At 48.4% G+C, this 24,853-nt stretch overlaps 1 protein-coding gene across 2 annotated transcripts in view; it reads right to left on the bottom strand.

Moving 5' to 3' along the window:
* Positions 1 to 8,127: 8,127 nt before the first annotated feature.
* SIL1 (SIL1 nucleotide exchange factor) overlaps positions 8,128 to 24,853 on the bottom strand; it is a 243,134-nt gene continuing 226,408 nt past the window's right edge. For both annotated transcript variants that reach the window (XM_090288228.1, XM_090288229.1), the window contains exons 8-10: positions 13,659 to 13,755; positions 13,032 to 13,196; positions 8,128 to 8,657 (exon numbers count right to left, since the gene is read on the bottom strand). In XM_090288228.1, coding sequence (XP_090144354.1) covers positions 8,301 to 8,657; positions 13,032 to 13,196; positions 13,659 to 13,755 — 619 coding nt within the window. In that variant the 3' untranslated portion in view covers positions 8,128 to 8,300. The remainder of the gene's footprint in view (positions 8,658 to 13,031; positions 13,197 to 13,658; positions 13,756 to 24,853) is intronic.

The raw sequence follows: 24,853 nt of genomic DNA, 5'->3' as shown, positions 1-24,853 counted from the left end.
ACACAGCTGACAAGCAGCCAAAACCCCCAGGTTCTGATCTTCCCTTCTGGAGCCCCAGAGAGCAGCGCAGGGGCCGGTGCTCCCCTCCCCCCACCCTAACCTTCCTCCCTAAAGACTGACTAGCTGGGAACCCCCCATAATCGACCCACCACATCTGCCCCATCTCTGTACCAGGTCCTCAGCACAATGCCTGTTAGGATGCAGGAATCCTTCAGGCCCCTGGCTGAGGTCACCCCCTGGCTTGTCACTCAAGGATTTCACCCCACAATTCTCCCCTTTAATTCCTGCCTTGCCAAGATTTCCTTCATCAGGACACAAAACGTGTAGTTAAAAAGACAAGACAAAAAGCTTCCCTTGAGTCCATATCTCCCCTTCCCCCTTACACAGGAGACCTTAGACGACTGTCAGACCCTCTGCCTCCACTTGCCTCTTCCACTCTCCCAACTCACACCTTCTGTCCAGTCCTTCTCTAAGTAGCACGTGAACTCGGTGGCCACTCCCTCCCTCCTTTTTGCACCTTCTCTAGATTTTCACACTCCCCACGTTCACCAATCCTTGCTCCTCCCCTCCTTACCAGCTCATTCTCCTCCTGACCTCTAACATGGAGGTGGTCCAGGCCTTAGATCTTGGTCCTTTTCTCCTCATGTCTTGATGGTTTCTAAGTCTCAGTGGGATGCTGGTAAATGTGTAATAACCAGCTCTTTGGGGCAGGGTTGGGAGGGAATGCACACACGCATACACACGCACGTGAACACACACACATTCGTTTATATACATTTTACTCCTATAAAGGAATTATAGTACACAATTCACAACTATAACAATACACAATACTGTTTACTGTAAATTCTACACAGCCAACTGATTCTCACAGGCTTTCGTTAACTTTTGTTGAAATGCTGCATCCACAGCCACTTGACAGGTGTACAGCTAAAAAACGAGTCTGGTTCTAACAGGAATGCTGGTTGGTACTGTGTTTACCTTGAGGACAGTAAGACGAAAGTGAAACAACAAAAACATTGGTGGGAATGTCACTTGATCACCAGTGAATGGCTTTGCTAAATCAGATAATAATTGTCAAATACTGTAACACAATTTCAGTGTTTTGTGCTATCGATAGATTACACATGCAAGTTTAATCAGCCTTATTATATAACACTTCAAACCTTTTTCTTTGTCACTTTCTTACATCTACAATCAACAAAACAATAAATTAAGCCTTGATTTGTAGCATTTTCCAGTGACCATGGTGGACATACTCCCACCACATCTGACTTCCAGCCCTGAGGGCGATGTCCTGAAGGTGGAGTTGGGAAGAAAGGCGCGCACTGCTGGCAGGGTTTCCAACACTGAGATACGGCAGACATTAAGTGAGATAATCTCTCAAGAGCACAGATAACTGTCCACTGTGAAGTAACTAGGGAAGTTGAGTATTGATTACCTTTAAAATTTTTAGTTTTAAATTTACACACAGTACAGTTCACTCTTTCTGGTGCATACATCTGTGAGTTTTGACAAATGCATAGAGCTGTGTAACCACCACCACATTCAAGATACAGCACAGTTCCATCACCGCCCCCCAAAGATTCCCTTGTGCCACCCGGATGTAGTGGAACTTCCCCCTACCCTAAGCCCTTGCAAAACCCTTCCCCTATAATTTCACCTTTTCCAGAATGTCACGGAAATGAAAGTACACAGTATGTAGCCTTTGAGCCTGCCTCCTTTCCATCAGCATAATGCCTTTGAGGTGTACACAGGTTCCTGTGTGCGGCAAGTTCATTCATTTCCCCTGTGGAGCGAGGCGGCACCACATGGGCGTGCCACAGTCTGTCTACCCATTCCCCAGTGAAGAACACTTGCATTGTTTCTAGGTTTTCTGTTTTTGTTTTTAATTAAAGTTGATATAAGCAGTTGAACACAGATTTTCATTCATCTTGGGTAAACACCTAGGAATGACATTGGTTATGTTGTATAAGAAACTACCAAACTTTTTTATAGTGGCTGCATCATTTTGCATTCCCAGCAATGTTGCTCTGCATCCTCATCAGCATGTGATACTATCAGGTTTTCTGTTAGGATTTTAATGCTTTTTAACCACTTTAGTAATGTAATGTGTAGTAGTGTCTTGTTGTGGTGTTAATTTGCATTTCCCTAAACAAATAATGCTGAGCATCTTTTCACGTGCATATCTGTCACCTAGATTTCTTTGGTGAAATATCTTCAAATTTTTGCCATTTTAAAATTGGATTATTTATTTTTATTTTTTATTTTTAGAAAGAGGGAAAGGGAAAGAGAAAGAGAGGGAGAGAAACATCAATCAGTTGTGTCCCTCAGGCGCCCTAACCAGGAATCGAACTGTTGACCTTTTGCTTTGCAGGATGATGCCCAACCAACTGGGCTGCATTGGTCACGGCTGGATTGACTATTTTCTTAATGATGAGTTTGGAGTATTCTTTATATATTCTGGACATAAGTTCTTTGTTTGATATGTGGTTTGCAAATATTTTCTCCCTGCTTGTGGCTTGTCTTTTATTTTCTTAATTTCTTTCACAGAACAAGTTTCTAATTTTAACACAGTCAATTTTATCATTTTTTAACTTTATGGATTATGCTTTTGGTTGTTGTATCTGAGAACTCTTTGCCTAACTGAAGGTCACAAAGATTTCTCTCCTGTTTTCTTCTAAAAGTTTTATAACTTTTCATTTAGGTCTGTGATTGCTTTTGAGTTATATTTTATATAACATGACAGATACAGATCAAGGTTTGTTTTTCAAAATATGACTGTCCAGCCATGGTCAGTGTACCTCAGTTGGTTGGAGCACCATCTTGTACACCAAAAGGTTGGAGGTTTGATTTCTGGTCAGGGCACATACCTAGGTTGTGGGTTTGATCCCCGGTTAGGGAGCGTATGGGAGGCAACCAAGCAATGTTTCTCTCTCCCTCTTTCCCTCATTCCCTTCCTCTCTCTCAAATCAATAAACATATTTTAAAACTTTTAAAAATAGGACTGTTTAGTTGTTGCATTACCTCTTACTGAAAAGATGATCCTTTCTCCACTGAAGTGTCTTTTGCACCTTTGTCAAAAATTGATTAACTGTATTTGTATGGGTCTATTTCTGAACTCTCTATTAAGCTTGGTAGCTGGCACTTGTGGGAAGCAGAATGATGACTCCTACCCCCTGGAACCTGTGAATGTGCTATGCTACATGGCAAAGGGGAATTAAGGTTGCACATCAGCTGATTTTAAAATACGGAGATTATTCTGGAATATCCATGTAGGGCCATGTTATCATAAGGGGTCTTAAAGTGAAAAAGGTAGGCAGAACAGTCAGTTATGTGAGACCTGGACTTGCTTTTGCTGGCCTTGAAAAAGGAGAAAGCTGTAGGCAGCTTCTAGGAGCTGGAAAAGGCAAGGAAATGCATCCTCTCTGAACTTACAGGAAGGAACGCAATCCTGCTGATGCTTTGATTTTCACACTGTGAAAATGGTAAGATTTCTAACCTATAAAACTGTAAGGTTGTTTTAAGGCACTAAGCTCATGCTAATTTGTTATAGCAGCAATAGAAAACTAATGCAATGAAAGAAGGTGTTTTTCAAGGTATTAGTCCATCATTTCTTCTAAGTTGCCAAATTTATGGACATAGATTTGTTCATAGTACTCACTTATTATCCTTTTAGTGCTTGTAGCGTCTACAGTGATATCTCCTTTTTAATTCCTGATATTGGTAATTTGTGTCTTTTTTCAAAGAACCGTGCTATATTTTCATTTCATTGACTTCCTCTATTCTGACTTCAATTTTATTGGTTTCTGCTCTTTACTATTTCATTTTCTTATGCTTTCTATGGGTTTAATTTGCTCTTCTTACTAGTTTTTAAAAATTACCTTTGCTTTTTAAATATATTAATTGTAAGTTTATATAATTTGATTTTTAGTAATAGCTCTACTTAACAACCAGCTCGCAATGTTTCTGAGACCCACATGCTTACAGGCTGCTTTAAGCTGGCTTCAGCACACACTCCTTCCACATTTGTCTTCACCTGTGGCCTCTTCTTCCCGAGGCTCTTGACTCTCTCCAGCTACCTATTCAATATCTCCACTTGAATACCTATTCAATATCTCCACTTGAATGTCCAACTGATACCTCAATAAAACTACATCCAAAACAATGCCTACCATAAAGTCTCAATCTCTTCTCTACCTATCTGTCTTCCCACTTCTGGAAACACTACCTCCAGGCGCCCATCTGCTCAGGCTCCCAAGTGAGGCTTCGTCCTTGACCCTTCTTTCCCCACAAGCCACATGCAGTGAGTCAGGACATCCTCTCAGCTCCATGATTAAAATATATCTGTGAGTCCCAGCCAGGTAGCTCAGTTGTTCAGAGAGCTTTGTCCCGATTTTCCAAGGTTGTGGGTTCAATCTCTGGTCAGGGTATATACAAGAATCAACCAATGGATACATAAATAAGTGGAACAACAAATCGTTCTTTCTCTCTAACATTAAATAAAATTGAAAAAATAGATACATATCTGGAGCCTGAGCATGTCATACTGCCTTCTGTATCACCATCACTTGTTCAAACCTCATCAAGTCTCACCTCGATTCTGCAGTAGACCCTGCCCTGGGCTCCTGTTTCTGTCCTTGCTCCTTTGTCTTTCTCTTGTTAAAATGTCAGTCGCATCAAGTCTCTTCTCTGCTCACAACTCTCTATGGCTCCCATCTCAAAGAAAAACTCCCCATCTTTACTACAGCTGCCTCAGATCTGCCCTCCCCTCTCGCTTACTCCTCCCCCTACCACTGACTCTTCCTTTTCTTCCAACCCCTACTCATGGCCCCTGTCCCCCCGCCCTACCCATGCTCCTGCCTGAGGACCTTTGCATCTGCTATTCCCTTGGTCTATAAGCACTTCCCCCGATCCTCATGGCTTACGGCCTTGCTTCCTTCAGTGCACACTGTATCTCCTCAGGGAGGCCTTCCCTAACACTCTTTACTCCTTCTCTACTCCTTCTCATGTTTTGTTTCCTCACAGCTCTTAGCACTCACTGCCTGGCCTCATATTGTATACTTACCACTTCATGCCCTGGAACAGAGCCTGGCTCCTACTTAGTCCTAAATGAGATTTCTTTTGTGAATGAATTTGTGAATGAGTGAGAAGCAGCCAGGAGAATGCCCTTGGCTCCCAACTCCATTAGGGTTAGGGTATGTTTTTTGGCAAGGCTGGCAAAGCACTGGAGAATGTGGTCCCCTTGACCCCTGTAGCTCCACCTTGGGCCACTTGGCCCCTCACTTCCTTCACTTCCAGCTGCAATGAACTTATGTGTTCCTCAAATGGACCACTCTCTCTCACCTCAGGCCTTCCTGTATCTTCCTGGGGCTGAAATCCTTCACCATTTCACCTGGCTACCACCAGTTCTAGGAGGCCTTCCCTGACCTCCTCAATAGGTTTGAGGGCCTCCTCGGCTCCAGCTGAGCAAGGCTTCCCCCGATCACATACACGTCACACTGTAACTGCCTCTCCCACCAGACTGTGAGCTGCCTGGCAGTAAGGCCTGTGACTTACTAATCTCAGAACCCTGGGACCTAACACTGAGTAACTGCTCAGTAAATACATTTTGAATGAAAGAATGAATAAACAAGTCAGTTATTAAAAACCAAGACTGCTGCATGATGGGATGGGAGATCATCCCACTCCCCATTCCCGTCATCCTCCCACACAGAGGGCTTGGTTCAGCCCAGTCCAGGAGCAGGGAACCAACAAGTAGCCAGAGCCTATGAGGTGCCAGCAAGCCCCAGCTCTCAGCCAGTCCTTGCCATATGGCTAAGAGCTCTGTGGCCCCACAACGTGAGGGGTGGGAGAGGAAAGCAGCCTGCGGGCCTTGCAGGAAGAAGTCACATCACCCCAAGTACTGGAGGCTATGACTCCCCTATTAGCATTTCCTGCCTAACTTCAAACCAGGTCACACTCCTTGGCCATAGTTCCCAGGACAGCACTCAAGGGGAGGCAGAGAAGGGCTCCTTCTAGACCAGCAGACATCGATCAATGATGAACCAGTGGAACCAGAACCCACACCCAAGTAGCCTGAGCAGGTAAGTCTGGTACATGGCCCAGGACCTGGCAGTCAGAGGCCCAGCACGAACCTGGATGAGGCCAATGAACCATCCAGCTGGCCAAACATCACTTTTCCTGATGCCTTGTCTGTGTGCTGAGTGAGGAGGAGGGGAGAAGCAGTCCCATTGCTCGGCCTGTGGGTTTAGCAGCCTAGCACTGATCTGGCTTCCCTCACTAGACCCCAGATGCTCTTTCCTTGGCCCCAGGGACTGCCCCTACCTATGAGCGTGTGGCCCAAAGTCCCCTTTCTGTAGCATCCCAGAGGGTGGAAGAGGTCCTCAATTAGGCCTCTACTAGTGTAACTTCTTCCAAGGGGACCCCTTCCCATATCCCAGATCAGACCCTGTTGGTTACCAAGGCCTCTGGGGATCCCGAGCCCCAGCCTTGTAGTACCCCAGGATCTCACAATGTCTCCCCCACAATTCCCCATGTTCCTGCCAGTCCTTGCTCAGAGTGTACCTGCTCCTGAGGCCTCAGTGTTTGCCTCTGCCAGGTTGAGGCCCAAACCAGACTCAGCCCCAAACCCAAACGCTCCCCATTTCCCCATGCGCCACCTTCCCCCTTTCTCAAATTTACCTTCAGAGTCTGCTGACCCCATCTTTAAAGTGACTCTTGACTTTGGCCTTAACCAGGCCCCAGTACCTCTTTTCTGAAGCCTGCTCTGCTCTGCCATAGAACAGCTGCTCTGCCCTCCCTCCTGGCCCTCCTATCACTGCCTGTCAAATTAAACACTATTCCCTCCTGAGCCGCACTTTCAAGTCCAGTAAACTCCAGCTCTGCCACTCACAAGCTGTGTGACCTTAGGCAGATCATTTAGCCTCTCTGAGCCACGCTTTTCTCATCTATAAAATGTACTTTGAAAGCTATTGACAGATTTTAAAGGCAGTGACACAGTATCCAACACTTGATAGACTTTGGGTCTGATCCCTACTCTGCCAGAACCCAGAGGCTTCCTACCCTGGTGAAACGGGCTCCTGCTTCCTCCTGCCCACCTGGGAGGGCTCTGTGCAGGCAACAGTGCTCCCCCAGGCTTCTTGTGTGTTATGGTATGAGGTAGGTAGAAGGTCTGAGGCTGAGCAAAGGGACCTCAGGGATATAAGCCACCCACTACTCCAAGTTTCTTTGGGCCTCAGTTTCCCTTTAGCTCTGTGAAGTTGAGATTTCTATTTGCAAGGCCAGGATGAGAAGATTTTGACATGCAGGTTGGGAGCGGCTGCCTGAGCAGCAGGAATGAGCCTTTGGTGCATTGGGAAAGGTTGATAAACAAATGCACCAGAATCCAAATCAGAAAGGCCCAGAGCTGGGGGTTGCCATGGCAACCTGCAGCCGGCTCCCAGCCTCTCTGGAGTGGGGGCCAGGACTTGCCAGACTTGGCTGCCCCCACCTCCGAGGCCCCCTCCTTGGCCTTTGCCCAGCTCAGCATGGACACAGGAGAGAGGAAAGGACGGAGAGAGGCAGGCCTGGGCTCCCACTACCAGCTTTAGTAAGACCACTGCTCGCTTGGAGTGAGGCCTCCAGAATACAGCAAGCCACCCCAACATCCTTCCACCACTCAGGCCCCATCAGATGACACAGCATCCCCACATGTGGTGATGCCCTCAGGCCTCTGCCAGGGCCAGTGGCCTTGAAGCTATTATTTGGGTACAAGGTAGAGGAGGCAGGGAGATAATCCCCAGACCTCCCCTCACAGCAGAGTGGGGGAAGGGACAAGCACAGGTGCCAGGCACAGGGGCAGTCCTTTATGCACGTTTTCTCTCATTTAATGGCACAACCCTTTGACAGATGAGGAAAGAGGCTCAGGGAAGTTAAGTGGCTTCCCAAAGTCACAGAGCTACTAGGTGATAAAAACTACGTCCCAACCAGGGTTTTCCAACTCCTCAGCCCAGATCCTTCCCAATGGGGCCCGTGACTAGATGCTCTGGGCTGACCATGCAGCATGTCACTAGTGGTCCTTAGGGACTTATCACACACTGACCCACCTAACTACCAGTCTGCACAGACACACAGTAGACCGACAGATAATGGCCTTCATGCCTCCATTTAATGGACAATCCAACACTGACCAGGTGATGCCCAAACCCCAGTAGGGATGTCCTCCATCGTGCCTGCTGTCTCCTGAAAAACCCACCCAAGCTAGTACCTCTCAGCCTTGCTAGCAGCAATCCAGTCCAGTTCAGTGCTGGGGGGCAGCCTCAGCTCAGCTCCTTCAGCAAGCTGTTGACAGAGCCCAGGAGTTCCCGGAAGTAGCCCTCATCCTCGCCATCTTGGAGCTCCAGGGCAGCTAGTACCTGGTACTCATCCTGCAGGCTAGCCAGCGTCCTGCTGAGCTGAGGGTCCTGATGGTAGTGGTCCCGGCAGGTGACCAGGAGGGCACCCAGCGTCTGCAGCACCTTTTCACGGGAATCATGTTCGGGCAGCGCCAACAGGTGGGCAGTGATTTCGCACCAGCCTTGTTCTCGAAGGCTTGGCAGGAGGTGCACCTGGCGATACTGCTGCAGCTTCTCTGGGGATGTCTCCTGGGTCATTTCAGCCTCCTCTTCGGCAAACATCTGCCATCCACGTGGCAGGTGCGAGGGATTGGGTGGGGAGGAGAGAACACACAGAGCAGTCAGCTCTGCCCTTCAGATACAAACACACATGGCTAACCTGTGAGGTCAAACCCTCTTCCTTCATCCCCTTGGGCCTTACAAGCCCTTCATGGGAGAAGGCCATCAGGATTCATGGCTTCACAATGCTCCCCCATCCACCTATCACTCATCAAAACAACTGTGCAATGTGCCAGGTGCTGGAGAAATGAAGATGGAGACATGGTCCCTGCCCTCAAGGAACTCAGGGTCTAGCAGAAGAATAAAATGTAACTGAATAATTCCTAAAGAGCACGGTAAATTTAGTCCAGCAGTGTAGTGTGGAGGCAGACAGTCTGGGTTCAAATTTCTGCCCCACCACTGCCAGCTGAATGATCTTGGGCTGGCACTTAGCCTCCCTAAGACCCAATGTCGTCATGTCGTATGTGGAGATGATACAACCCCTCGGGTCTGTTGGGAGGACTCAAAGCAATATGAAACTTGCTGCCAGCACACAAGCCACATCCAACAATGTGAGCTTCAATACCAATTATTAACACACCATCTACACCTCTACAAGTGTTAGCTAGATCAGCAACACAGTCATCACTGCCATCACTACAGATCCACTCCCTCAGAGGAGTTAAGGACGGGGATAGAGGAGGACAGCATTCCCCTGAGTCTTGAGGGGTACGTGGGAATTGTCCAAGTGGACAGGGATGGGGTGGAGGGTCCACATACAGGAGGGTAGCAACAATAAGTTTGGGCCCACTTCATTTTGAAGAATGGCAGGTTATGCTGGTCAATGGGAGACAGAACACACATAGCCCTGGGATTCCCTCCAAGGAGGGTGGCCTTTATCCCAGGAGTCTGGGGAGTTGAGGAAAGTTTGGGGAGGAAGTCATATACTCAGCTTGTGTCTAAGTGGAGAATCCCAGCCCCATCAGTATAATATGAGAACCAATCCTACCAGGCTCCCAGAGGCAGAAAGGAAACACCTGAAACCTGACAAGTTAGCAGCTTACTTCAAATGTCAAGACGAAAGCTATGCAGAGGTGGAGGGTCAGCAGGGGTGGAAATGTACCTGCAAGAAGAAAGGAGTCTGCCCTAACTCCAGGAGAGAATGAGGCATGCAGGAGACAGGGAAGGCAAGAAGGAAGCCCAGGAAAAGATCAGGGGACAGAGTAGGTCACTTGATGGCCTTGGAGCCCATTGGGGCTGATGAAAGAAACTGGGGAGGGGCAGGGGACAGTATCCTGTGAAAGAAAAGACTGAAAGGGATATGGCTGTCCTTTCCTAGCCTACCCCTGAGTCCTGCCGGCTCCACCCCCAAAAGACACCCCAGTCCTCCCAGCTCTCTGCCCCATGAAGCCTGCTTGTCACTGCACTTCTGCAGGCCACTGCCTCCTGCTCCCAGCCCGCCTTCGTCAGGCCCCTGATGGCTGACAGTGCTGTCCAGCCCCAGACGGTTCGCAGCATGGCATTTCTGGTGATAAAAGACTAAATCCCTTCTCTGGATCTGCGCTTGCCTGCACTTGGCCTCATCCCCACACACGCCCTCACTTTGGCACCTGTCGCACTGCCTCCCTCCAGGGGCTTTGTAGGTGCAGCTCCCACTTCGAGGTGCATTCTCACCCAACCTGACTCCCCAGTTAACTTGATTCACTCCTCAAATCTCAGTACTCGTGACTCCCTAGAAGTCGGGGAAATGACCATAAGCCTGCATGCTCTGGTGATTCCCTGATAAGTGTCTGCCTGAAAGCACCAGGAGGGCAGGGACCATGGCCCTGGCACAGTATGAGACAGGGCAGACACCCAGTCAACACTTGTGGAAGGAACCAGTGGGCAGGTCACCCTGTGGCCCTTCAGCTCCATGAGGCATGTGGGCTGCTGACCACAAGCAGGCTCCTTCTCTGTTAAGAGCAGCAGTCAGAGGAGGGCACACACTTTCCTGCAGTTCAGTTGCTACCTCCCCACACCTGACCTGCATCCCCAGTGACAACCTGACACACCCCCACCTTCAGGTGGCTCATAACCCATCCCCAGTTTGGCTAGTTCTTTATTCCTTCTGAGGAACTGTGGAGAGCAGGACTAATAAAATGGCACTGGTCTAATCAAGATAGGATAAAGTATATAAAACAAAGTAGAGTCACTCATGTCAACCAAGATGGCTGCCAGTCAGCCATGACACTTTTGTTCAAGAGGGACACTACCTAAGTCACTCTAGACATATCTGGCAAGGAGACACACCTGGTGAGGACACATCCAAGATATCTGCACACGTGATCAGAACAGCCATGTCTGTAAAGCAGGACCACCTGTGAATAGGCTCCTACGGAAATTCCACACTTGTCATCAGGGGTGTCAAGACATTTATCAAAAAGACCCAGAAGGGTGGAATACACCACTTTCAAAGTACAGCTGAGGCAGGCTCCAGACCACTGCTGAGACCTCTGAGCTCCACACACCAGAGTGCTGCTCCATGCCACGCTGATCTCCCTTGGCATCAGCCACCATAGGCTCTGCCCTGCTGAATTGAGGACTTCGTCTGCCCTGCTGCCCACCTGGCTCTGGAGATCCTTCCTTGCAAGACAACGACAGCTCCCTTGCCCACCCTGCTTTCTCCTGGACCTGCAGACTGGGACTCTGGGACTCGGGTTCGTTATCCCCATTGGTTGCTATGTGTGTGTTATAATTCTCTTAGATTGTTAGAGTGTGAGTAGAATATTAATGCATGTAGATGTTCCACCCTGAGTGAACTTGCATTCAATAAAAGCTGAGTGAATAGCATAGTTACCTTGTGTGACTCTTGTCTATTCCTTGGTGCTGGGCTGCTCAGCGGCAGCTAGCCGAGCAGTTGCTCAGATGACTTATAGGAAAGACCATATCACGAACCTATGGTTGTGACAGGAACCAGAGAACAAAGAAGCCCTGACTGCCTCCAGCAAGGAGCATGCTGATATCTGTCCTAAAGCTCACTGGCTGCAGGAGGATGGCTGTCTCTGTACTGTGTGCTGAGAAACACCAGTGCCTCCCTGATCTTCACGGCACTACAGTGACTCAAAGGTAGGCTCCCAGGCCAGCTGACTGAGGGCAGCCTTGGCAAGACTGCCCAGTGGTCACTCTCCTGGGATGAGCCAATGCCACTGCCCACCACACCAGGGCTGGGGACAATGAAGAGACACCCAAGATAATAGAGGAGAGATCAGTTTCTGCAGCCAATGTACATATTCTTCTCCAGACTTGCTGGCCCATTCCCAGGATGTCAGCTGTGCCTGGGTCTTATTAATTGGATGTGAGCACCACATGGCTGCCTGCTGTTCTAAGAAACTGGGTTTCTGCAGCTTAAAGGAGGCGGGGGTGTTGGTGGGGGGAGACAGAGAGAGAGAGAGAAAGAGAAAAAGACTGAGAGACACCACAGGCCTAGAAAGACGGGGGGGGCGGGGAAGACAGTGAGAGAGGACAAGCACACACAAAAGCAACAGCTGACAGAGAGAAGCAGCGATGGATGACCCTGACCCTCAGCGCAGTGCATAAAGAGCCAGGGAGGGGGTCCCCCAGCCTCCAACACTCACAGCGGTTGCAGTGTCTGCCCAGCCCTGCTCCACCAATCAGCAGGCTGGCTGTCCTAGGGAGAGTGTGGCCTGAGACAGGCAGCTGAGAAAGCCCTGCCAATGCTCTCTGCAGCAGATGAACTAAGAATCCAGGCCTGGCTGATTTTACTCTCTCCTTAATTAAAACACTTTTTAGGCTCACAAAGACCAAAGTGGGCTGAGCACCAAGTCTCCACCAGGTGGCAAGCACCTGGGTCTCCCCAGGGACTTCAGAGCAGCTCCCAGAGGAGACAACTGCAGGTTTCTATAATCTTAAGAGTCAGCATGATTTCAGTCCTTGGCTCCTTGGTATCCTGGCTGCTGTGGTGTCTCCTAGACACAGCTGCTACATTCCACCTGCTCCCCACCACCCCACCCTATGCTTCAGCAAAATAATCTTTCATTTCATGAAGGGCTGATCCTGACTATTTCTGGCCTTCGAGCATGCGGATCCCTGGGCTTGCATGCTTTGCTTGGACCACTGCCAGCACCCGTCCCCAACCCCTCCTCACCAGCCCTCAGGTTTCAGATCAGCAGTCATTTACCACAGGACATCCTCCCTGATGTCTGAGAAATCCTGGGTTCAGGGCCCTGAAGCGGGGGCCCCTCAGCATCTGTCTGCTAAGCTCAGGACTGGCATGTTTATACCAGAGCACTTACCAATGAAGATGAAAGGATGGGTGAAGAGACATGGGAGGGGGCCAGGATCAAATGGCCAGAAGCAAAGAGCAAAGTGGGAGGGAGGCAGAGCAGGCAGGGCGCTCACCTTCTCAGTGACCAGATCATAGAGCAAGGTGACCACACGCACAGCCAGCACCTCTGTGCCCTTCTCCTGCACCAAGCTCCTCAGGACCTGCAGGCCCCCCAGCTTCAGGAACTGTTGCTGGGCATAGGGGAAGTGTCGCAGTAGGGAGCACAGTGCAAACAGGACCTGGAGAGACACAGATCCAGAAGGGTGATGGGCCATACAGAGCTGGCCCTGCCCCCAAGGCCCAGAAAAGGCAGCTGGAGGTGTGCCAACTACCCAAGCCCACCTCCCTTTCTACGTGGCTCCACCCACTACCCTCATGTACAGCTATACCCCAAAACCCAGGTCTGGGAGAGCCAGGAGAGACGTTAGACACCTTCAGCATTACCCAGTGGACAAATGGAGGACCAGTGCGGGAAGCCAGGGAGTGGGACCCAAAACTCTGCACACCATGGGAGCTACATCCAGGCCTCCAGATGCCTTGGCATGATGCTTTAGGTGAGTGGGACCTCTCACCCTACACCACCCAGCAGATGGCCACTCAGGCCCCCAAGGGTGAGATGAACAGCCTGGAAAGGGACCCTTGCTTCTCAGGCTCCACAGGTACGCTGGAGGCTGGGCAGGAGAAAGGGAGCAGAAACCTACCTTCTTCTTTGCAGTGAGAGGCTGCTCCGTAGCCAGGATGACTAGCAGCTTCTGCAAGGCTCCCCCTTCGATGGCCTCCACCTGGACCTTTGGGTTGCTAAGGGGAAGGAATATCAGGGAAACATGACTTTGCACCTATTTGTCAACTTGGGGCCACACCACTATGCCCAGCCAAGAGATCTGGGAGGTTAGGCAGTTGACCCCACACCAGCCATCCCTGAGGAGAAACAAGGTACATGAGGTGGTGGTGGGATTGCCCACTCATGACAAGCTAGAATTTAGATAAGGACATAGAGACTAATGAGTGTGGATCCATCTGGGTACAATGACCTATGGCACAGATGACAGGGACAAGTGCCTCCATGCCAGTCTCACACTCCCCAGCAGCTGGTAGGCTGGAGTGATCTGAGCAGAGAAATTACTTCCACAATTTTAAGATCCATCTGATGCTAAAGGTGCTACTTCGGTGTCCCTCCTATGGAAAGCCTTCCTCCATGTTCCCCAAGCCAGTGTTAGGTGCCCCTCCTTCCATGACCCAAGGCACATCACACACAGGGGGGCAATTACTAATGGGTCCTAGGGGCAGGGACCAATTCTTCTTCTCCCCTCTCCTGGGTGGAGCACACACAGCATGTAGTAAACACTTGTGGGATGAAGGCAAGAAGACAGCACAAGATCCCGGGAACCTCTGAATCGCTATGCAGATCCTAAAACAGGACCAACCCACTGCCTCCCCACCAGACCCTCTACTCTGTGAGAGCAGCTACTGAGATTTTCTCTATCTCTGTATTCTCAGCATATAGTACAGTGCCTGCCATGTCATAGGACCCTGAACAACAGTGAATGAATGAATAAACACATGTGTACAACCATGATTGTGCCAACCAACAAACAGGCAATGCTGAAACACTCAAACCCAGAGCCACCTCTGGAACTCTCCCCATTCTAGGCTGGAGAACAAGTAATGAGATTCAAACAAACATTTCAGACACAGCCCTTCTGGATGAAAGGATGCTGGGCCTGGAAGGTGCGCCCTCCATTAGGGCAGGGTATCAGGCAGGGGACATGGCTGAGAACCCCAGCAGGATAGCCTTTTGCAGAATCCTGCTTTCTCAGATGAAATTAGTGATCAATTAAGGACCAAGTGCCAAACACAGGGACTTATGTCGTTAGGCCCTTGAGGAAGTTCAAGGCTCCCTCACCAGCCACTTCTGAGACTTCAGAGAAAAAAAGGCAGCCAGTACATAAAAAGCCTGAGGCCAGCAGCAAGGAGAGTGTCAAGACCAGAGTTTAGACACCCCAGAAAGGGTACCAAGCCTCCACCAGGTTCTGGCTGCCTTACCTTAGCATGGCCACCAGCTCCCTGGAGACCTCAAAAACACCTGTTCCTTCTAACCCCTGACCTTGGCAGGGGGTGGGTCCTCATGGCATACTGGAGAATGAGGTAGGGTATAGGCAAATCAGGAGTCAGCTCCTGGGCCAACACCCAGAGAAAAGGGAAGGTAGATAATAAGAGAGTGTGCACACTGCTGCTTGTAGGAGAGGCCCTGGCACACAGTAGGCACTCCATAAATGCTGGCCAAATGGCATGGTAATGGGCCCGAGTGAGTCCAAGATGGCTCACCCTTCTATCCCTACTAGGCACCAGCTTCAAGGTTCAAAGCAGACAGCACACTGAGCCAGTTTTCCTGCTGGAAAATGGGAGGAGCTTTCGTCCCTCTACTTCCTTCTCCGTCCCTCTCAGCCAGAAAGGACATGCAGGGAGGGTGCCAGCCTGTCCCACTGCAACTCCACTCATGTCTGAGGAGCAGCCTGGAGACGGGCTAGGGTCTCTGGTGAAGGGAGGTTGACCGCTCCTCTCCAGATAGGCAGGTGGGTGCCAATGCAAGAGGGAGAGGGAGCTGAGCATCTCCCTAAACTTGAGAAAGACAGCTGCTGTCATGTGCCTGAGGAATGCTCACCCGTGACAGGCAGGATCTAGGAAAAGACAACCACCACACAAATCTCAAATGCTTCCTCCCAAGGAAGGGAGGCTGTGAGGCCCAACCAACATCACATCAGTCTCAGGGAGCGCCACTGATGAGCCCCATCCTCATGGGATTGCAGTGGAGAGCATGGCCCTCTACAGACATCATGAAGCATCATTCTAGTCTACAGATGTACTGAGAATAAGACCCAGAGACTAGACAATCACCCAGCAAACCTGAGAAGTCAAGGTCAGAGATCAGGCACAGAGTAGGCATCCAAGGACACCTGGCCTAAGCACACTGGGTCCAAGGACCAGCCTGACACCTCCCAGAGTAACAGCCCTATCACCAACAAAAGGTAATGCTGGGAGAGGAGAGAGACAACATGTAGAAGACTTGGACTCTGACTGCCCAGATCTTACCTGGTAGAGGAGGAAAGAAGACCTAAACCTCTAAAGGGAACCAAAACATGAACAAGAAACAAATTTTAGGGGGCAAAGGGAGTGGGCATGTATTTATAGGTAAATCAATGGGATCCTCCAGAGAAAGAAGCTGACTGGGAGTAAAGATGCCAAAAGCCAATAAGAGATATGGCTTCCCTGGTACTTGTTGTCCACGGGAGGCCCAATTAGGTTAGAGAGGGCCTGACTCTGCCCTTGGAAAGATGGAGAAGCAAGTCATTGCCAAGCAGTTGCACAGAGAAGTCCCCATGCAAGACAGGTTCTCAGGAAGCTCAGTCTGCTCTCTGCCACTCAACGCTGAACAAGCCAGGATTCACACATAGGGGAGGCCCCAGTACCAGATAATATTTACAGGTTTCAGAGTGAATGAATAAATGAATGGCTATGTAGCTTTAGGCCAGACCAGGTGGCCCTGAACGTAAGGTGTGTGGGGATTTGAGAAGATCGAGGAGGGCTGCATGGGAGAGGTGAGACTGCAGGAAGTCCCAGGAGAGGTATGGAAGACAACCTGTGGGGAGGAGGAAGGGCAGGCTCGGGCAGGTGCTCACGCTCAGGGAACAGCATGGTCATATGTGCAGAGGCAAGGAGACCATTCAGTGGGTGGCCGCTCTGGAGAGTCATGAAAAGTGAGGCTGAGAGGCGCAGCTCCCCTGACGCCAGGAGGCCAGGCCAGCCATGGTGCCAAGGAGGTCTGCTGGCCGGGGCCAAGCAGGGTAGACTCAGGAGCCAGACACTGCCCAGCAAATGGAACCTGCTCCTCTTCCTCCTCCTTTAGCTCACACCCAGGGCAAGACGGGGAGTAGGAAACAAGGGCTTCTAGGGCATATAGCACTAGAGAGAGCCCAGGAGCAGAGCTCGTCTCAGGACAGTGACTCCGGGGACAAGAGATGAGCTGAGAAGACACTAAAGCAGGCATAGCTCAGCACTCCCAGGTCATATCAGCTCTGGCTATGTGGTGTCATGCCTTATCTGCCCAGCCTCCTGGCACTGACACTCTTTCCTTCCTTCCCGTGACACACCACTGCCTCTCCCACTGCTTGTGGTCCTGATGGGGTGGGTTTCAACTCCCGAGACTACAAGGGAGGGCTTGTGGCCCAGTGCCGGCCCATCATAGCCCCTCATCATCCTGGCCTCAGTGGGTAGCCCAGGACTACGCCATCAGAGCCTTTCTACACTAGAGTCAGGAGAGAGCAAAGTTCTCTTCTCCACAAGTACATGGCTGTAAGCCAAGAGCACCTACAGCTATGCAACAGCGGTGGGCCCACCCCAACCCAATGGAAAAAGCCCATTTAGAGTATGAGAGAATAGAGCTTAATATGCAGAAGGAAATCAAGAGAAAGAAAGAAAGCCTGACACCTTTTATCACTTGCTGAAATCACTTTCACAAGGCAATAAATCTACTTCTTCACCTGCAGCAATTCTGAAGGACCTGGGTAAATAGAGCAGAAGCATGGACCAAATGTGGGCCAGTGGCCAAGTGGCCTTGGCAACCCTGGGCCCACGACCTGCCTGGCCTTTCCTTCTGACCAGCTTCAATGGGGGCCCCCGCATATATCTGGGCCCTACCCCAGGCTTCAGGGCTTCAGTGGCTCTGCCAACACTGCAGGGATTCCAAACAATACCCTCTGAAAACATCCTTTTAGTGCTGCCCAGTTAAGGGGCTGAGCAAACAGAGTAGAGGAGGGCTGGGAAAGACATTTCCCATGGCACTCAGCCCATCGTGGCAGGAACAGCAGAGCCAGGCATTTCTTGAGCAATGTGGCCCAGAGGGTCAGACACCAACATGCTCTCAGAGCCTCTCTCCCTAGGTAGCTCTGCACTGGGCTCTGAATGCTCATTGCTGCGCATTTGTGGGGAAGAAATGCCCGAAGTACCTCAGAGTGAGGTGTGAGGGCCAGGGCCTGAAGAACCCTGCGTGAGAATCCTGTGAACAATGTCTGATGACCTCAGGCAAGTCCCTTCATGTCAGTGTCCTCATCTGTGAGACAGAGGTAAAACTGTTAAGACAGAATAGTTAATGATGCCAAAATGCTAGCCAATGCTTTGTGACAGAAAGATTATGATTAAAGTAGGTTTGCTACACAAAGAGGCCAGACCATATCTTGAGAACACAGCTTTATTCAACCCAGATGCCTCAGGCACATATAATTGGCCTCACCCCCCTCCCAGCCTACAAAATCTAGACCAGAGTTACACCCCGTGCCTGAAGTGTAGGGTGGGGGTGGGAGGTGGAGGGTTGGGGTCTTGCTGGCTAAAAGATGGGTGTCCTGACAGTTGGGGACTTGACAGAGTTAAAAGGGCAGGGGCCTGGCAAGCCTCATAGTGACATCAGTGGCGCCAGTGTGCTCAAAGTCAACAGAAGGATATTAAGGACGTAGCTCGTCTCTGAGGAGATAAATGAGAATAAACCTTGGTCAGGGCTAAGCAGGCTGGACTGAATAAATATCATTAGCACTTGGATTACTGGGATATTCACAATCAGCAGTCAAGTCAGCTGCCTGTGTGCAGAGGGACAGCAGCAGCTGCTACTCTGTAAATCTTGGGGTGAGGTGGGGGGATGGCAGAAATGGAAGTGATTACATTTGCAGAAACCAAAGCATTTGGGTCAGGGTGACCGATGTGGGAAATCTGCCAAGGGTCAGAGGTCATATTTTAGCTAACAAAAGCTGAGCAAGTGTTGGTGGGCGGGCGGAGGAGCTGATCTCAGTGTACGAACCCAAGCCTGGCCAGAGGGACCCATGAAAATGCTGCCCACTTCAGATACAAGAGCTGCCCTTCTCCATCCCTGGCTCTCAGGACTGGCTACCTAACTTTCAGGCCCAGTGCAAAGTGGAAACGTGGGGCCCTTGTTCAAAAACCACAAAGAATTTCAAGATGGCAAGGACAGAGCATGAAACCAAGCCGGGCCCTATTCAGTGTGGGGTCCTGTACAGCTATACAGGTTGCATGGCCACAAAGCAGGTGCTGCTGGCACCAGGAGTGTGTACACAGAAACAGAAAACATACAGAAATCATGCTGGGGTGAACTGGAACAATAAGGGCTGGAAAAAAGGAGAAAGACTGGAAAAGGCAGAGCTCCAGGTTGGAAAATAAGGATTGGGTTGATGGGTTGATGGGGACTGAGAAAATACTAAGCTGGAAACCCCAAAGCAGAGCATGTGTTATCCAGAGTCCCAGTGCAAGCCATGGGACACTGGGGACATATTGGAGTATGTGCTCTCTCATGAGTTCTCAATATTTCTAAGCAGAACAATATTATTTCTTTTTATTCTCTCTTCTTAAAAAAAATCTCATTTAAGCACATATTCGTTGATTTTTTAGAGATAGGGAAAGGGGAGGGAGGGAGAGGGAGAGAGGAGTAGAGGGAGAGACGAGGAGAGGGAGAGAGAGAGAAACATTGATGTGAGAGGGAAGCATAGATCAATTGCCTTCTGTATGTGCTCCAACTGGGGATCGAACCCACAATCTCAATATGTACCCTGCCCAGGAAATCAAATCAACGACCCTTTCAGAGTACAGGACGATGCTCCAATCAACTGAGCAACACAACCCAGGGCTCTTTTCATTCTCTTAATAAGAGGGGGAACAAAAACTGCCTTTGTTCTAAAGTACTCCCTGAGAAAAGGCTATGCAGTGGGGAAAGGGGCATATCTCAGGGGATATGTGGTCAGGCTTAGAGTCATTTAAAATCCTGCCTGATGAAGTTGTACATGCTCACCTTGTCCAGAGAGAAAGATTCTTCTCTGGTGGCCTCACCCTGTCTGTGTCCTAGTGTGTGGCCTTGACCATCTGCAAAATACAAGGGCTTGCAAGATGTGTAATCCTGAAATAGGTTGGTTCATTAGGAATTTATACTAGCCTGCCATCTAGGGATTAATGAGCTAAGTAATCAATTAATCAGTTAAGATATGGACAATTACCAACTTGAATAAAAACAGAATGGTTCACCAAAAATATAATTGTCACATACAACTCTTGCACATGAAAGTAAAGCCCGCAGGAGAAACAAACATCCGGCCTGTAAGAAGCTTTATACCACCTAAGTGTGGAGGGCCCTCCATTGGGCTCCTCAGAAGTTCCCTCTGACACAGAGAAAGGGGAGTGTCACTGGACCCGTTCACATAACAGTTCCCAACAGAAGCCATTCATGTAAGCAAATGTGGATATCCACAACTGATCACAATGATAGCCCTCACAGGAGTATCTCCAGGCTCTCCTTCCAGCCACGCACACCACAGAAGAGATAAGGGAGCCTCAGAGGAAAGGGCACCAAAGAACCTTCCTGACAGACCTCCGGTAGCTCTCAAACATAGCTCAGCATCACCATCACCTGGGGCACATTTCCCCCTAAAATCATTTTAAACAGAGCACTTAAATTACAGAAAAGTACAGAGGAAAAATAACTTTCAGAAAAGTTGCAAAACAGTAAAATAACTCCAATTAAAATTCAGCAATTGTTAACATTTTGCCACATTTCTTCTTTCATTTTCTCTCTCTCTATATATTTCCATATATATTTTCTTCTCTGAAACATTTGAGAGTAAGGTGCACATATGATGTCCCTTTACTTCTAAAGGTATCAGATGCGTATTTCCCAAGAACACAGTCAAAGTACAATGATCAAAATCAGGAAATTAACACTGATACATGATCTACAGACATACACATTTTGACTTTTTAAAATATCCTTTTTAGAAAAATAATTTTGTTCCAAGGTCCAATCCCAGACTACATCATACATTTTACTAAATGTCTTTTAAGTCTCCTTGACACTTTTTTCCTTAGCCTTTGTCTCTCATGACATTGGCGGTTTTGAGGAGCACAGGCCAACTGTAGAATGTCCCTCAGTCTGGATTCATCTGATTTTTCTCATAACCAGATTAAGGTTATACGAATTGGCAGGAAGACCACAAAAGCGATGCTTCGTCTTTCTCAGTGCAGCATGGCAGGAGGCACCTGTGTCAGTCAGGTCTGCACTGGTGGTGATCACTTCAATTACTTGGTCACAGTGGCATCTGCCAGATTTCCCTACCATAAGGATATTATTTGTCTGGGAAACTATAAATATTTTGTAGGGAGACACTTTGAAATATGAAGACAGCCTGTTCCTCATCAAACTTTTATACACCGGTTCTGTCATTGATTGATAATTTTTGCTTAACATAATTATGACTATGATTCTTGTCACATGATATTCAAACTCTATCATTTCTTCTATCTGTATTTTTTGGCACTCTAGTTCAAAAAAGAGGTTTTCTTTCTTCCTCATTCATTCATTTATTCATTCATATCAGTATGGATTCATGAATTCTTATTTATCCTATGGGTTGTAATCCATTTCTATCATTATTTATTTTGATGCTCAAATTATCCCTGATTTAATCACCAGAGACTTTTTGTACTGACTTCTGTGTCTTATTGACATGTTTACATCATTCTTTGAGCACTTCCTTACCTTCTGGCACAAAATGTTCTTGAACAAGCTCTGTACAATATATTCTATTTTTCCCATACCAGCCATGAAATCAGCCATTTCTCCACGGAGCATGTGGGAAACTTTCTGAAAATTCTAACAGATTCTAAACCTTACCCTACACATGCTGAATCTCAATCTCAGAAGACGAGACTCAAAAACCTAAACCTTACCCTACACATGCTGAATCTCAATCTCAGAAGACGAGACTCAAAAACCTGATTTTTCATAAATGCCCTACATTCTTTCTTTGTTTTTTTTTAATTCTCACTTGAGGACATGTTTATTGATTTGAGAGACAGAAAGGGAGGGAAGGAAAGAGGAAGGGAAAGGGGGGTGGTTGAAACATCAGTTGGTTGCCTCCCATTCATGCCTCAACTGAGGATCAAACCCACAACCTAGATATATATGTGTCCTGACCGGGAGTTAAACTAGCAATCTTGATGATGCTCCAACCAACTGAGCCACCCAGCCAGACCCATATGATTCTTACCAGTAAGCCTGGTACTGATATGAGGACGAGCATTTGGGGTAACTAGACCCAGTGACTAACCTTTTATCTGGTATAGCATCTCTGATAACTGGCTGCCTAGTACTTGAAGACCAGAGCAGCTGGAAGCCAACCATTGAACAAGGCAGCCTTAAGGCTAGTTTTAAACTCTTGCACCTACTAGAGAAATGTCTTCTGATGTCTAGCTGAAATCTAGTTTCATGAAACTTATACCAATTGGTCACAAGTCTGTCCTCTCAAAGTAGAGAGGGTCAGCCCTTCTGAAGCTTAGGAGCAACAACTGTCCAGAGAAACCTCCCCTTTCACAATCTGGCATCATGGGATCCTGCAGTCACTCTATGTATGACTCTGGAAATCTTTTGCCTTCTTGACAATGCTCTATGAGATACTGTTCTATGTACTGACCAATACCTGCAAAAATGGTACCCACACCTGCCCACAGGGCTTCAGACTGGCCAATCGCCCCAGAGTCCAGTGGGCCCAGGCACCTCTGCCCCAGCACCACTCTACTCCTAATGCCTCAGGCCACACCTAGGTTTTTGGTACTAGTGTCACAGAACTGACTTACACTGGGCCTGCCTACACTAAATCCCTGGATGCTGTTCACACAATCCTCTGACAGGTTAAGGGTTCTCCAGCAATAGCCTGAACACAAACCAGCAGACAAAAAGCAAGTTACAAACAGTATGGGTGGTATAACACCGTATATGTATTTCTGTGTGGTACGATTTATTTTTTAAACATGAATATGTTTAGTTATAAGATTAAACGTTTAATAACAACATTTAAAATGTCACTTTACCCATATGGGCCCTTCTTCCTAGCCTGCCACTATTCTTCTGAATTCTTATTCTGTCATGTATTCAACATGCTGGTTATCCCTCATGGTTTGGCTCAGTGGATTGAGCGTCGGCCTGCGAGCTAAGTGTCGCTGGTTCGATCTTCCAGTCAGGGTACATCAGAGAAGGAAAACTCTGACTCCAAAAAACCTCCGCTGCCTTGCGGCATACCTCTTCAGGGGAAAGGCTAAGGGAGTAAACCCCGACAGAAAATCCGGAGCCGGAGTCCCTAAGGCGGTTTGACGTTGTAGTCAACACCGGCAACTCCTGCGGCGCACCTGAAGCCAAGCTGTATTGACTCCGTCTTTCCCTTGGACCCTTCAGCTGTGAAGAGAGGGGGGGTCTGCTGCATGGGCAACAGCAGACCCTCCATATCACCCTGCCCAGGCTCTGTAGCTTCAGCTTCACTGGAGAGGACACTCCAGCGTCATCGCAAGATGTCGATTCAACACGGGAGGAGACAGATACCGTGTCACTCCCGAGTCGGACTGCACAGCCATTCTCGGCGGTGCAGATAGACTCTTAAGAAGCTACACCATCGTCTCTCGAGACGGACGGCTGCCGACAGCTATGCCATGTACCCACATGTCCTCACGTAAGAATCTGAATGTAAGCTGGACATGACAGAGTCTGACCTAAGCTCTTTGGCATATCACTACAGTGAAGAAGTAAAGGCTCTTTTGACACTGAGCCATTTATAAACAAACATTTATTAGGTCTGATTGTTCAAATAGCTACACATCCACACATCTTTATCATCATTTCTATTCCTGACCTATTAGAGTATTGTGAAATTCTGCCAAATGCTTTCTTGAATTGCAAGGTCCCTCTGTATCTATAACATTGATCTAATCTTTTTGGCCGGCAAATCTTTCTGGAAAAGGAAATTAGAATAGGAAGAAGCATGAGAGAATCTTCTGGGATGCTGATAAAGTTCTATTTATTGAGAGAGAGAAAGATAGAGAAACTGATTTGTTGTTGTACTTATTTATGTATTCACTAGTTGATTCTTGTACGTGCCCTGATGAGGGATCGAACCTGCAACCTTGGCCTACTGGGATGACACTCTAACCAACGGAGCTACCCAGCCAGGGCAGAGGTCTACTTCTTGACCCAGGAGGTGGTTATAAGGGTATATTTCCTTTTAATAAGTTATCAAGTGGTATGTGTATGGTCTATGCACATTTCTGTGGAAGGAAGGAAGGAAAGGAGGGAGAGAGGTAGGGGGGTGGGGGGAGGAAAAGAGGGAAGGAAGAAAGGAAGGAAGGAAGGAAGGAAGGAAGGAAAGAATATGGCAAGACCTGTTTTTACCAAACTCATGCTAGCTCCAAGAGATCACTTCTCTTTAGAAATGCTCATAAATCATGTTGCAAACCAAAACAGTTACCCCATCCTGTCTCCTGTCTCTCTCTCTCAGCCCCCATGATGCCATGAAGATTCACACACACAGGTCTCATGACATTGTCCATAATTTTCATTTGATTTTTCAGATCCTAACTAATTTGGAGAAGCCAGTGGCTCTGTTCCTTCTTTACACTCTTGGGCTCAAGTTCCTTTTAATCATGTTAGTTTTAATCCTTCTAGCATAAAGGCCATTCTCTTTAAAACAGAAGTCAAAGGCAAAACAGAAATAGAACAGAGGATGGAGATGTCCTCCCTTATCTGCTACACTGAATCATCTCACTGAAGCAGGTGTCTGAATGCCTTGCTTGTCATTCCCCTCACTCTGAGCACTAACTGGTCAGGCAGGTCCTTTATTATTAGCATCCCAGATCTCACAAACCTGGTATTCCTGAGAGTGTTCTCAGTGGTTTACAACCTTTTTCTCTGTCTCTTCTTTGTTATAGGCCCCTTTTTCATCTCTCAGACAAAAGCTCAACTCTAACTGCTCCCCATGTGGCCATGTTGGTTGCTTTAGGTGTCTCTTCTCTTGTTCCTTGCAGC

The sequence above is a fragment of the Furipterus horrens genome, unplaced genomic scaffold (genome assembly GCF_987537825.1).
Source record: "Furipterus horrens unplaced genomic scaffold, mFurHor1.1.pri manual_scaffold_10, whole genome shotgun sequence".
NCBI classification, from domain to species: Eukaryota; Metazoa; Chordata; class Mammalia; order Chiroptera; family Furipteridae; genus Furipterus; species Furipterus horrens.
The sequence above is the reverse complement of the archived record's forward strand: the minus strand, read 5'-3'. Positions and strand labels throughout refer to the sequence as shown.